Source organism: Spea bombifrons, chromosome 12 (genome assembly GCF_027358695.1).
Source record: "Spea bombifrons isolate aSpeBom1 chromosome 12, aSpeBom1.2.pri, whole genome shotgun sequence".
NCBI classification, from domain to species: Eukaryota; Metazoa; Chordata; class Amphibia; order Anura; family Pelobatidae; genus Spea; species Spea bombifrons.
Window position 1 is genome coordinate 17,876,419 of NC_071098.1, and position 14,807 is coordinate 17,891,225.

General features: G+C 42.5%; 1 protein-coding gene across 1 annotated transcript in view; it reads right to left on the reverse strand.

Annotated features, from left to right (window-relative positions):
* TECTA (tectorin alpha) overlaps positions 1 to 14,807 on the reverse strand; it is a 52,337-nt gene that overhangs the window by 1,145 nt on the left and 36,385 nt on the right. The window contains exons 16-21 of the mRNA XM_053452342.1: positions 12,200 to 12,310; positions 11,445 to 11,647; positions 9,108 to 9,271; positions 8,461 to 8,709; positions 7,632 to 7,794; positions 849 to 936 (exon numbers count right to left, since the gene is read on the reverse strand). Of these exons, the coding sequence (XP_053308317.1) occupies positions 849 to 936; positions 7,632 to 7,794; positions 8,461 to 8,709; positions 9,108 to 9,271; positions 11,445 to 11,647; positions 12,200 to 12,310 (978 nt within the window). The remainder of the gene's footprint in view (positions 1 to 848; positions 937 to 7,631; positions 7,795 to 8,460; positions 8,710 to 9,107; positions 9,272 to 11,444; positions 11,648 to 12,199; positions 12,311 to 14,807) is intronic.

The following is a 14,807-nucleotide window of genomic DNA, read 5'->3' on the forward strand; positions in this document are numbered from 1 at the left end:
TCTGGGTAATTTGGAGGCCAACTCAACACCTTGAACTCGTATTCCTCAAATCATTTCTAAACCATTTTTGCTTTGTGGCAGGGCACATTATCCTGCTGAAAGAGGCCAATGCCATCAGGGAATATGAAGACATGAAAGGGTGTACATGATCTGCAACAATAGTTAGGTAGGTGGTACGTGTCAAAGTAACATCCAAACGAATGGCAGGACCCAAGGTTTCCCAGCAGAACATTGCCCAAAGCATCCCACCGCCTCCGCCAGCTTGCCTTCTTTCCATCACGTGCAAATTGCTCACACGCAAATTGTAGGGGCTTTCGGTAGTGGACAGGGGTCAGCATGAGTACCCTGACTGGTCTGCAGCTATGCAGCCCCATATGTAACATACTGCAATGCATTGTGTGTTCTGAACCAACATTAACTTTTTTTTTAGCAATTTGAGCAACACCAGCTTGTGTGTTGAATCTGACCACACGCGCCAGGCTTTGTCCTCAACATACATCAATGATCCTTGGCCACCCATGAAGGATTTTCCTTGGACCACTTTTGATAGGTACTGACCTCTATAGACCGGGAACAACCCACAAGAGCTGCAGTTTTGGAGACACTCTGACCCAGCCATCTAGCCATTCCAATTTGGCCCTTGTCAAAATTGCTTATGTTTGCCAATTTGTCCTGCTTCTAATAAATCAAATTTGAGGACAAAATGTTTACTTGCTGCCTAATATATCCCACCCACTGCCATGATAACAAGATTATCAGTGTTATTTACTTCACCTGTCAGTGGTCATAATGTTATGGCTGATGTATAAATAATGCTATCATTTCTATATTACATAATGATCACTCACGTTTCCTCCTAATTGGGCCCACAGAAATAATTTGTTCCTTTGAATCCTGGACATGATCAGTGCCACTCCTGGAATTCTGTGGACAGTTCTGCAAAAGTAAAAACATTGTGGCATATAAGAAAACAATGAAGCTTTATTTGGACTGCGAGAAACTGTCTATTAAATATTTCACCTACAAACGTGCAACCTCATACACATAATTTAAGACAATGCATGGAGTATTTGAGGAATCAATGGTAGTACAGTATCTCAAAAAAACTTTAGTCAAAGTAAATGCCTTGGCCACATAATACCACAGAAGCAATAAATATCACTGTATAAGAATAACTGCATGTTATGTCCATACACACATAGGAGATTTATTTGTAAATAAATTTTTCGCATAAGAGATGGACACAGTACACCTGGCCTAAAAATAGGAGCGCGCATTCTGCATAGTGATCTTCAATGTGTGTGCTGCTCTTCAGAAACTCATTTCATAAAGCTCCTGATGCAAAATGTTTTTGCTGATGTTGGTTTTAGAGGCAGTTTGGAACTCTGTGGTGAGTAAGGCGATTTTGATGTGCTACGCACTTAAGTACTAGGCAGCCCCAATCTGTTACTTCTAGAAGCTTCCAATTCACAACAATAGCACTTAAGGCTGTTCTAACAGGACAGAAATTTGATAAACTTACCTATGGCAAATGATGCATCCTATGACAGTGCCATGTTTAAAGAGTTTTGGTATGACTCATTCTACACCCAATGTTTGTCCATTGAGATGGCATGCCTATGTGCTTGATTTTATATACCTGTTAGCAATCGGTATGGCTGAAACACCTAAATACAAACATGAGGAGGGGTCTCCACATACTTTTGGTCTTATAGTATATGTGATTACATCATTTAGCTGTGTTAGGAATCAACATTAAAATAATTTGTCTCACAAAACTGGAATCTTTTTCTTTATTGGTACTGATCATACATTAAATAAATGAAATAACCACAGGTTAAAATAGTACAGAATATGTGGCAAAGCAGCTGCAAATGATCAGATGGTGACCAAAAAACATCAAAACAAGGCAAAAAGCAGACACACTTGTGTAGGTCCACCTTCAAGGTGGTGCTCAGAAAATGTATAAATAATTGAATAAATACCGTATTTGCTCGATTATAAGACGACCCCGATTATAAGACGACCCCCCAAAATCAAAATATTAATTTAGGAAAAAAACAAAAAGCCTGAATATAAGACGACCCTATAGGAAAAAAAGTTTTACCAGTAAATATTAATTCATGTAAATATATTTTTTAAATTTCCTTTTATTTGCCAACCTGCCCCCCCCCCAGTTATGCCACTCTGCCCCCAGAAATGCTTTATACCCCCCCTATTTGCCACTCTGCCCCATGATATGCCTTATACCCCTATATGCCACTCTGGCATATAGGGGGTTAAAAGGCATATCATGGGGCTGAGTGGCATATAGGGGGTTAAAATGCATTTCTGGAGGTATATATGCATATCATGGGGCTGAGTGGCATATAGGGGGTTAAAATGCATTTCTGGAGGTCCAGAAATGCATTGTAACCCCCTATATGCCACTCAGCCCCATGATATGCCTTTTAACCCAGCATGTACTGGCTGCCTTGGCTTGATAGGAGTGTGATTGCTGCTAACAGCAATCACACTCCTAACAAGCCAAGGCAGCCAGTACATGCTGGAACCTGGGGATGATAGTAGTGGGATTACAGCCTCCCTATGCCATGCTACAACCCCCACCCCCCTTACACATCCATGCTATCACACACAAACACACATTCACAAACATTTAAATACTCATTCATTCCATTAATCACACATACTTCACACATTAATCACACATACTTACCCAAAAACCCTCCCCCACCCCCTTACCTGAACTGCAGATCTCTCACTCGAAGACTTCTGCAGGGGACCGGCTGTACCAGCAACTTCTCTGGCCCCGCCCCCAGAGGAGGGAGGGGGAGATAGAGTTCTGTGAGGAAGCTACAAGCTTCCTGTCCTCCTGCTTCTAACGGAAGAGACGCTGCTCGCGACCGGTAAGCAGCATGGCCCCAGCCATTTTTTTGGGGTCTGATTAGAAGACGACCCCGATTATAAGACGAGGGGTATTTTTCAGAGCATTTGCTCTGGAAAAAACCTCGTCTTATAATCGAGCAAATACGGTAACTATATATAAAAACAGAATAAATTAGTCATAAATTGAATCTACTACTTGATCCACAACTACAAAATCATTTCTATAAAAAGCCAAAGGATAAATATCAAAATATGGATATTAATGAATACATATATTTTATGAATAAATTACTTGATAAATAGAATTATATAGTAAATAATCAAATAAAAAGTGAAAGCAGCAAAAGAAAAAAAATAGTTCAACCAATAAAATCAACTGGTAGTCCCAGTGTTTGATCCAAATGTCCAAAAAGCAAAGGTTTTAAAGCTCAAAAATATCATGCAGGTGCCCCGCACAGCAAGATTTGTAGGACCACAAAGAACGGACTAGAACAAGGTCGAGATCAAGCCAAGGTCGGGGTGCCAGACATCATGGAACAACGAAGAACAAGGTCAGGAATCCGGAGGTCAGAATAAACAAAGTCAAGCAAAGTCAAGCTGAGGTCGAAAAATGGAAACTGTAACAGAACGTGCACTATATAGTATAAGTACGACCATCAGAGGGCGAGGTCTGATGTCTATTAAGGGCTTATATAGAATGGGAAGTGACTAGAAACCAATCAGGGGTTTTTATCGCCAAAATATGTGAAAAGTCTGATGTCACTTCCCACTGAGGGATTACAGCGGTCTTCTGTGTGTGGCATGACCGTAACCTATAAGTATAGGTACCTGAATTCCCATGTCTCGCCCCCGGAGGGCACATGGAGGTGAATGGAGGTCTTCCTCTCCTCGGTATCTGATGCTGGCTGATGGAGGGGGGTCTCCTTCTCACTGACGGAGGGGGGGTCTCTCTCTCCTCCAATGAGGTTGCTATGTCTGCTGGCTGATGGGGGGGATTTCCCTCTCTTCTGTGGTGGCTGCTGCAGCTGCTGATCGTGCAGGTAGATGACAGTACCTCTCCTCGAAGGTGCGACCACCAGGCGACCTCCGCCAGGGCAGGCTGGCTTCCGTAAGTGGGACTCACATATCGACTGGAGACGTGCCGCCGGAGCGTTCCTCTAGTCTATGTCCCCTCCAGCGGACAAGGTACTGTAAACTCCCTTGCTGTCTTTGGGAGCCAAGGATAGCCTGGGCAACATGTCCCATCTACCTCTGAACCGGAACTGTTTTGGAAATGGGTTGCCGAACGATGTAACAGTTACAAACCAGGGGTTTGAGCACGGAAACATGGAAGACCCGTGGGATGCGGAGGGTCCTGGGCAAGGAGAGTTCGTAAGCCACAGCATTCACTTGGCAAACTATTGTAAACTGTCCAAGCCAAAGGTGGAGCGAATTTCCTGGTATGAACTTTGAGTCTCAGGCACCTGGCGGACAACCACACTTTGTCACACGGCAAGTAGGACAGGTTAGGAGATCATCTCCTGTCTGTGTCTCGTTTCTGGAGCTGGACAGATAACCAGGTAGAGTGGAGTGTTGCGAGACGTGTATTAAGAGCTGGAACCGAGGACATAGGTAAGGAGCCTGCGGGTGAAGGCCATAAAAGCAGTAGAGAGGAGTGATCCTGGTGGACTCCTGTACTGAGTTATTGCGGGCAAACTCTCTGAAGGGTATGAGATTCACTCAGTCATCCTGATGATCGTTGGCAAATAACTGCAGGAACTGTTCAAGGTGCTGATTAGCTTGCGCCGCTGCACCATTGGTCTAACGCCCTTAAGCATGATAAGCTGAGAAGAAGGCAAGGCAGATTCCTGGAGCTCTAGTTAACTCTGGACAGAAGCGTGCCACAAATCGTGTTCCTCAATCTGACGCAATCTTGAATGAAACCTCGGAAACTGCAGCTTGGGAAGCTTCATCAAGAGTACCATGTGTGCCATTTTGGAGAAACAATGATCATGAGGATCAAGGTATGACCCTTGGAATTGGGCAGATCAACAATGAAGTCCATAGCTAGATGAGCCCATGGAGTAGAGGGGCGAGAAAAAGGTTGTAGCAGACCGACAGGTGGTCTTTTAGACAATTTGTTGGCAGCACAAGCCATACAGGATTTAACGTACTCTATGTTGTCCTTACTCCAATCTGGCCATCAGAAAGTTTGAGAGACGTGACACCCCTGGATGTCCTGTCGTCTTAAAGCCATAGGACAGACTTAAAGCCTCCATCCTCAGATCTGTTAGTATGTATAGTTTGGCTCGAGGTAAGAATGAGGAAGCTCCTGCCTGCATGCCAGAGATGCGTTTGATTAAGGGCGTTAGACAACGTAGTTGCACAGCTGCTACTAGCTTGCCTGAAGGGTTGCCGTGGATAGGGGTGTCTGAGTAATGGGGCTGTAACACATTTCTCCTTTAGAAGGCCTCAGGGCCGGGAGGGCTGCAGCAATCTTGGAGTCATTCCGCATGAACTTTTGGTAGTAATTGGCAAACCATACAAAACGTTAAAGGGGTTTCAGTCCTACCAGTTTAGCCCATTCTTTGATCGCTTGTAATTTAGCCGGGTCCATCTAGAACCCTTCTGGGTTCCCCAGGAACTTCACTTTGCACACCTTGAAAGGGCATTTCTCTAATTTTGCGCAGAGTCCGTGGAGTCGAAGACAATAATTTATAAATTCTTGAAAGACTGCCTGGGCGTTACACAGGCCGAAAGGCAAGACCTATACTCATAGTGACCAGCCCGAGTGTTGAAGGCGGTCTTCCATTCATGACCTGGTCAAATCCAGACGAGGTTGTACGCCACTCGGAGGTCTGATTTCGTAAATACAGTAGCACCTCGTAATCTGTCAAAAAGTTCTGTGATCAGAGATATGGGGTAAGTATTGCATCCAATGATCTTGTTTAGCCCCTGGTAGTCTATACAGGGACGTAAGTCACCATCCTTCTTTCGTACGAAGAAGAATCCAGCCCCTACAGGTGATGTAGATCGGTGAATGAAACCTCACTTTAAGTTGTCCTCCATCTAACTCTGGTACAGGTCCCTGGAACAAATAACAAATAGTCACGGTGTCAAGGAGGCATTATTCCCGGTAGTAAGTCAATGGGACAATCATAAGGTCTGTGAGGTGGATAGAGGGTGCATGGAGTCTCCCTCTCCTCTGTGGCAGTTGGAGCTGGCTGATGGAGGGGGCTCTCCATCTTCTCTGTGGTGGCTGCTGTGCCTGCTATGTAACGGAGGGAGGTCTCCCTCTTCTCTGTGGCGGCTGCTGGCTGACGGAGAAAGGTCTCCCTCTCCCCTGTGGCAGGTGCTGATCATGTAAGTAGCTGACACCAGGAACATATCCTTCTCAATCGCTCCAAAGACCTCCACCTCTCCTTAGTTCACAGAGGTATAGCGACGCTCCAGTACATAACACTCAATGTGAGAACCCTGGTTTTCCTGCTGGCCTGGTGTCTGCCTCTGGGCTGGCCGACAGTATCCTTATCGTCTCTGTTGCCTGACTCTATGTCCTTGTCTCCATGGCGTGCAGCTCTGCTTCTTCCTAATCTTTTTGTTCTTCTGACATCTTTCTTTTGTCCGCTTCTCAGTGGACATGCCCTTCCTTGAACTAGCACAAAATGGCTGAGGCAGATCCTCACCCTCTTCCCAGAAGTAACCTCACCGTAAACTTCTGTAAAAGCATGGACCCACCGGGCACACTCTCTCCTCTGTTCCGCCAATCAGGATAAAGAGTGTGCCTGGAAGCTCTGACATTTTGCTGAAGTTCCCCGTGAGGTCAATGTTCTGTTGTCCACAGAGAAGTTGACAGCAGAAAGAAAAAAGATGACAGAAGAAAGAAGAACAATTAGATGCGTGATAAGAACCAGAGCTTCACGTCTTGGAGACAGGGATGCGGAAGCAGTCAGTGGAGAAGGTAGAGAGACATTCTGAGAGAGCATGAAAGAGAGAGAATGTGAAAGAGTATAAATGAAAAAATGGGTGAGTGTGTAAGTGAGAATTAAAGCACCAACAAAATTCAAACAAAAATTCAGATCTCTTTGTTTCTTTTCCATTTGCTTTGTTAGGGCTCCCTTTTTATGTTCAGGATTTGTACGGATTGCCAAAATTGGCAAATTTTGTTTACTTTGCAATCTGTATGGACAGGTCTATTCCTTATTACCCTGTTGTATAACTAGTTTAACCAAATTGTTATCATACAACACAGATGTCAAGGCAAACAATGCAGATTATGATTTTCTTCAACTGCTTTGGTATACTTCTTTTGTTATGTGTCAAAGTCCTTGTAAGTTAGTCTAACTGGCACCTATGATATACAGTTTTGTCAATGGGAAATGCATATTAAACTAAAGAAGCTCCAGATCCAGAGCGGTGATGCACTGCCCCCACAGGTTTTGTGTCACTTTTGGCTGCTTGAAGCAGCCAATCCATTGAAATCAATGGAAGCACTTTCTGTGCATTTGCTCTAGGGGTCTCTTTACACCCTCTTGCATGAGCCAGTGCTGTAGCTGGTTGATGATAAGTATACCATATGTCTGCAGTGTCAGCCATCATCTACAATTAGTCCTCAATTGTTATAAAAATTACATCTCTGCTAAAAGATTTAGATTTAAAGATGATGATGATGATGGTTATTGTGAACATTTTTCCATTACCAGAGGCATACATGCCATTTTGGAAAATGTTTTATTCATTGAGTATTATGGAAGACTGGTACTCACAATTTTGCAGGAGTATTTTTCAGAGTCACACAAAGAGACAGCACAGTGTAGGTGAACCTCATCATAGTCCCCTATGAATTTAAAGACTGTGACATGAAAACGACATGTGAGAGAGATCCCATTCTCTTCTATTCCAATGGTATTGTCTTTGTTGTTTGGACACCTAATCAACAAATGCAAACATTTAGCTTTCACTAGCAGCATCAAACATACAAAATACAAATTACTATCAATAAATACGTATAAGAACTTTTAAAATATGACCTAATCCACATAGTATAGTCTATTTAGGGAGAGTAATCTGTGCATGTGCCAGCTATAGTAATGTTTGGTATGTTTGAATCAATCTCTACAACAAGATTGTAAACTCACAAGAGCAGGGCCCTCTCCTCCTCCAGTTTGTTAATATGTGTGACTTTCAATTATTGATTGTAACAGCGCTACAGAATCTGCTGGTGCTATATAAGTAATTGTAATATAATGTACTGCATATGCTAAATCCTATCTTCCCTGACAAAATCGGCTTACTTTATTTTAAAATCCTATATACTGTACTCTGTATATATAGTCGGTATTTTTTGTCATTCTTTTCTCTAGTAAACTTACTGACATTATTTCAATGGCCTTCAACTAGGTACTGTACATATGAAAACACTGATTATTTATGGTATAAAGCTATCCTACTGAAGCAATGCAGCAATGTCTGAAGATATATATTTTGCAAAGAAAATAAGAAAAATAGTATATTCCCCTTTCATGAAAAACATACTGTAAAATATCTCCTAGGTGGTGGTTATTATATACAGTGCAATGTGAAATATACACCCACCCTCCTTCGATGATGAAGTATCGCAGCTTGTCATTGCTGTCTCTTGAAGGAGTTGCATAGCATTTGTTCAGGATTAGGATTAAGTGAGTAGAGTCTGCTCCAACCACAAACACCCCAACAAACAGCACATCCCGAGTGGTGAGCACCACCTCTCCTTGGCGGTATGGGTGCTTATAAGATGCATTCTTGTAGAGAGCCATCTTTGTGGTGAAGCTTCCCTCTTGTGTTGGAACAGTGAGGTTAATAACACTGAAAATATAGGTACATTATGTTAACTGATGGAAAAATCAAACGTACATTTATTTAAGAGTGCCCCGTATAATGCTTCTTTGCTGTCCAATGACATATTTATACTAACCTTTTGAAAAATTGTAATAAAGTGTAAGCTTCATTCACCATACGGTTGTTCTAAACAATAACAGTAAAAATCAACACAGTTTCACCTTTTTCTTTATATACCATATTACCAACGGAAGTCTACTGTCACCTAAAAAAATGTGCCTTACTGCATTTACATCTGTATTCCAAGAGACATTTCATAGAGGCTGAATTTATATGGAAACAAAAATGGATCATTAATGTGCCCATACACATGAAAATACAAACTAAATGCAAAACAAATAATAAAGATATTTAGATCAAGTTACCTTAGCATTGGCCTTATAACAGAATCCAATGAGATCTTGATATCCAGTTCATATGCACATGAGAACTCCACATTGATGGTCCGATCTCGTGTAATTATGTTACCAGTGTTGTTTGCACTTTCTATCCACACTGTGTTTTTGTACATTATGTGAGTGCCATTAGACTGTAAAGAAAAGAACAAAAATTCATTTGTTGTAGTATTCCATTAAAATTGACAAAGTGAGGTTTAAACCTGGAAAGTGGAAACCATGATAAAATGCTGCTGTTATTAGACTTGTGCATTCATACTCGGGCGAACATGAAAACGAACACGAAGGGTGCGTTTTCATTGTTCAGCCCTGAATACCGAACATACAAACATGGCGGTGGCAAAGCGTATACAAAGACGAAGACACACAACACGTAGAATCTTCTTGTTCACCTTCGTTTACTAATCTTCCTAGTCCCTTCTCCATCGAGCCTTCCTTATCTACGCAGCATCGCTAGGGTTAACAGGAGCGGAAATACGTAGGTTAGCCGTCAGGAGTTAAAGGGCCGTGCAAGCGACTCTATTGCCCCTGCCGGCAACCAATAAAGTTGTTCTTATGGTCCTTTAACTCCTGACGGCGAACCAACGGAAATCCGTAGGTTCGCCGTCAGGAGTTAAAGACCTTTAACTCTTGGAGCGGGGAGACAGGCCAGGTTCCCTGCCAGGTTCCCCACATGGCCCTTTAACTCCTGACGGCGGAACTTGGCCTGGGGAGGCCATGGTCTCCCTGCTCCAAGAGGCCACGGTCTCCCCTGGCTAAGTTGCGGCACCAGGATTTTATAAGTCTGTACGAGCAACTCTATTGGTTGCCAGCAGGGGGCTCATCTGGCCAGAGTGCGTACCGTGTTAACCCCGGCTACCAAAAAACGAAGAAAAAAACGAACACAAAAATGTACATGAATATTCTCCCAAACTGAACACAGGAACTGTCAAGACTCAAGTAAGCAGGTCACGTAGGAGCCCAGTCGCAGGGGATACCAGAGGCTCAGTTTGTACCCCACGATGCATTATAACTAGAAGGATGATACAAACAGGTGAAATGAAACACACCACAGGCTGAATAGTATAATGTGGCCTGTATTGGAGAAGCTGGATGACAGGCAAGTACAGGCTGTAAGTCTTTTGACAGGGAACCGGACACACGGCAGCGCACTGGACACACAGCAAGGAGCCCTCTGCCAGGGCACACGGCAGGAAGCCCTCTGGCAGGGCACGCAACTTGGAAGCCCTTCGAGCAAGGCACATGACTTGGAAGCCCTTCGGGCAGGGCACATGACTTGGAAGCCCTTTCAGGCACGGCAAACGACTTGGAAGCCCTTTCGGGCAGGGCACATGACTTGGGAGCCCTTCAGGCGGGGCACACGGCAGGAAGCCACTCTATGTAGCTTAACTGGCATGGGCCCGCTCTGTGCGGCTAGGCTCAGAAAAGTCAGATACAGTATGCAGGAGAGTGGTCAATATTAAGCCGGGTCAGAAGCAGGATGCCAGGAATGATTCAGGACCTGGTACAGAGCCAGGACAATAGGCTGCTAAACTGCAATGCAAAGGGACCCAATGGAGGAGGAATCAGCTATTTAAGTCAGCTCATTAGTCTACACGGTGCTGTGTACAGACAGGCGCCCTCTAGAGGCTGTCGCAGAAATGACACCTACAAAATGAATAAGGATTCCACCCTGTCAGCCAGGAATCTGGACAGGAACGGGCAAATATTCGTGGAAAATTAAGATTTTTTTCCCCACGAAGAGCAACACGAAGAGTTGGCAGGCGCCCAAGTCTAGTTGTTATTTCAATCCAACCAAGTAATAGTATATACTGTGAAATATATGAGTGGACCAGGAGAGGTTTGGCCCTAGATTCATGGTACATCTAGCTCTGCTCATATTATATGTACTATTGCGAAAATCACCTGTCTGTACTGTTGCAACTAAAACAGGACTGCTATAATCATTGTCACATACAAAGAATAGACCCCGCTTAAATGGATCCCAGATGTGACTTTCTATCTCTAGTGTTTACAGTGCCTAACATCTATTATTTTGGTATGGTATAAATTTACAATTTGGTTTCCACAAATAAAATACAGTTCTACTATAAACTACAGTTCATACTAAGTATGTATGCTTAGTACCACAACTGATAATAAGCATACACTTCTTTAGCAGAAACAAACCCATGTGAGACTTTATTAAAATAATGGAATAGTATGATGCATTAATTATTTTATTAACCACAAAACCTTGCAGCAACAGCTATCACCAAAACAAAAAGCTGGCAATCAAAAGGTATATTTTCATTAATTGATACTTACCTGAACAATATTTCCACAGTTTCCTTTGGTGTTGTTTATCTGAAAAGAAATGAAATCTTCACCCTCAATTCCTGGGCAGTGCCTGTCATTGATTCGCACTCCTTCTCTTTCAAAGCCAAGCTGAAATAGTTTGCATTTAGAGATGGACACCTCCATCTGGGCAGCTTTGCAAGTCACCTCTGCATCAATAATGTCATGCGTGTCTAGAAATTCAGTGAATACACAAATTATCAAATTTCCAGAATGTTTGCACAGTATTTGAATATTTACATATATAAAATGTGTCCAAGCACTGAAAAAAGACACACTCTCCCAAGTACACAGATTTATTGTTCCAGAATAAAGCAAAGTTCCCAGTGAGAATTTTATCTAATATTATCCCAAAAGGGTAAAAAACATTCATCACTTAAGCTAAACAGTTAAATTGTTAAAAACGAAACTTAAATTGTTATAATGCCTGCATTTGATTTAAAGGTATTCATATATTCAACTGAAATGGGAAATTTGACAGACCCGTTATTTTTTTCTGGACCACCAGGAGCTCATTTTTTAAGTTTAATCTTGAGATCGTAGAAATGTTAAGCCAATAAAAGAAAATAATTACTGCATTACTTGTTAATTATTGTATTTTACTGTTGCAGTTTTTAATGTATCTACTGTTAAAAGTACAGGAAAGCATTGTAAAGGTCCCTTCTTTTTATTAATTTCAAGTTACTGCTAATATCATACAGTACAGTTCAACAGGAAGACTCTACCATTTCCATATGCAGGTGGTTCCATGCATCCACAAAGTTCTCCTCCATTGTCCACCTCACAGCTCCTGTTGGGACAGTCTGTACCAACACATGGGTCTTCAATAACTCCTGCTAAAGATGAAAATATTCCAAAGAGTAACATTAGGATCTCAAATCTCTGAACATGAATGCAGTACAAAGTTAATGCAAATGTATCCCTGTGGTTAGAATTCTGCCTTGATACTAGCCTATGGTTTTAAACAGATTGTTTCTTATTACTAGAATGATGCATACTTAAAATCTGAGAAGCAACACTTTTTGACCCAATTGCTATGCTGCTAATATATATGATTGCTAACAGCAATCACACTCCTATCATGCCCAAGCAGCCAGCACATGCTGGAACCTAGGAATGATAGGAGTGTGATTATAGCCTCCCTATGCTATCCCACACACAGTCATTCACAAACATTAATTCACTCATTCATATACTCATATACACTTACTAATCCACATTTACTAATCCACTCTCACTGAATGTTTTTCTACCTTTCCTCTGTCACTTTTCCTGCTACAGCTCCTTTTCCTCCTCTTCTTCGTTGCCCCTTCGTTCCCTTCCGGTGCAGTGACCACAGAAGGCAGTGGGCGCAGCTTTAGTGTTGTGCGCCGGGATATGACATCAAATCCTGACGCACAGCATCAGTTGCCACACGCATCACAAGGGAGCACGATCGGAGGTCTGCATTAACAGACCTCCCCCTTCCTTAATTGACATTAAGCCAGCTAGAGTGAGATCCCTGATATCCCCAACCGATCCTGCTCCCCTAGCTGCGGACATTACTGTCCATCTCTGGAGGGGTACCGGCATGGCGGCACCCCCTGATGAGCGGCACAGTCCGCTAGGTACGCTACTGGAGTGGGGTGTGTCAAGACCCTGCTTCCGCAACCCAGAGGATTCGTGTGTTGACTCAGAAAACCAGAGAATGTTGATGTTTCTATGTAGCTACAAAATAGATATTGAAGATAAGTTAAAGGGTTGAAATGATGGTTACTTATATATGAAATGTGCCCCTTAGCTGTATATTTTGAGTACTAAACTATGGAAAAAGTATTTTTAGTTAACTAATAACATTTTGACTAATCTTTAGCATTGGTTGTGTGGCCATGTGGAGACAACATGTTTAATATTGATTATTACATCAAGAGATAATGTCAGAGACCGAGTAGATGACACAATAATACTGTTGTTTGTTATGTAAAGTTTTTCAAATATTATCCGCTGTGAGAAAAGAAGACACGCCAAAGAGAAGACAGCGGCGGTAAAACGTAGGCGAAGAAGGGGTTCACGCAGCATCGAAGGGGTTCACGGAAGTGGAAATCCGCAGATTCGCCATCACGGGTTACAGGGCAGTGCGAATGAGCCTATTGGTTGCCTACAGGGACCTCCTCTGGCATCAACCAATTGGAAGACCCTGCAGGTGACCAATAGGCTCAAGGACATTTAACTGAGAGAACAGGGAGACCTGAGCAACAGAGCCGCACGTACAGACTTTTAAAACCCCAATGCTGCAACTTACCCGGCAGATCCCACTGGTCTCCCTGTTCTAACAGGTAAATGTCCGTACAAGCGACTTTATTGGTCGGTCGTACAGACATTTAACTGATAGAACAGGGAGACCAGTGGGATCTGCCGGGTAAGTTACAGCACCAGGAGCCTAAAAGTCTGTACAAGCGACCAACAGAGTCGCTCGTACAGACTTTAAAAAGTTAACCCCTAATGAAGCAACTTGTCCGGCAGATCCCACTGGTCTCCCTGTTCTACCAGTTAATAAATGATAAAACAGGGAGACCAATGGTATCTGCCGGACAAGTTACAGCAGACGAGCCCCCTGCTGACGACCAATAGAGTTGCTCATTAACCCCGTATTAACCCCTTAACCGGCAAAAACGAAGAAAAACCGAACACGAAAAATGTCCACGAATATTCGCCCGAAGAGAAGACAGGAACAGGCGAATATTCGCGGAACACGAAGATTTTTTTTTTCCCGAAGACGAGCACGAAGACGAACACGAAGAGCACCCTGGTGCCCAAGTCTAGTTATCACCTACAAACTGTGAATAATATGATACACTCTTTTCTCACAGCGGATAATATTTGAAAAACTTTACATAACAAACAACAGTATTATTGTGTCATCTACTCGGTCTCTGACATTATCTCTTGATGTAATAATCAACTACCTTGAGCATATTGTGTCATTCCAATAACCAGCATTTCCCCATTTTTTATCCATTTTTTACTTTTTTTTTAATTTTTATCTTAACGAGATACTTCACTTTATAGGAAGTTACTTTTTGTAATTTATTTTAGAGTCTAGCTGCAAGGGCCCTGCAGCTGAGCCTATTTTTGTATTTGTTTTAATAATGTATCTATGTTTCTAAATCACCATATACAGTCCTACTGATTAGATACTTTCAAACATTCTATAATATCATACACACAACTATATCAGTTGTATTCTAACATATCATTGAGGGACCTAGGTCGATTGTGTGTAATATGTCACGTGGGTTAATGTTATTGTGTTTGCAGTCCCACTGATCGTGTAGCATGTTTTCCTTTTTGTAT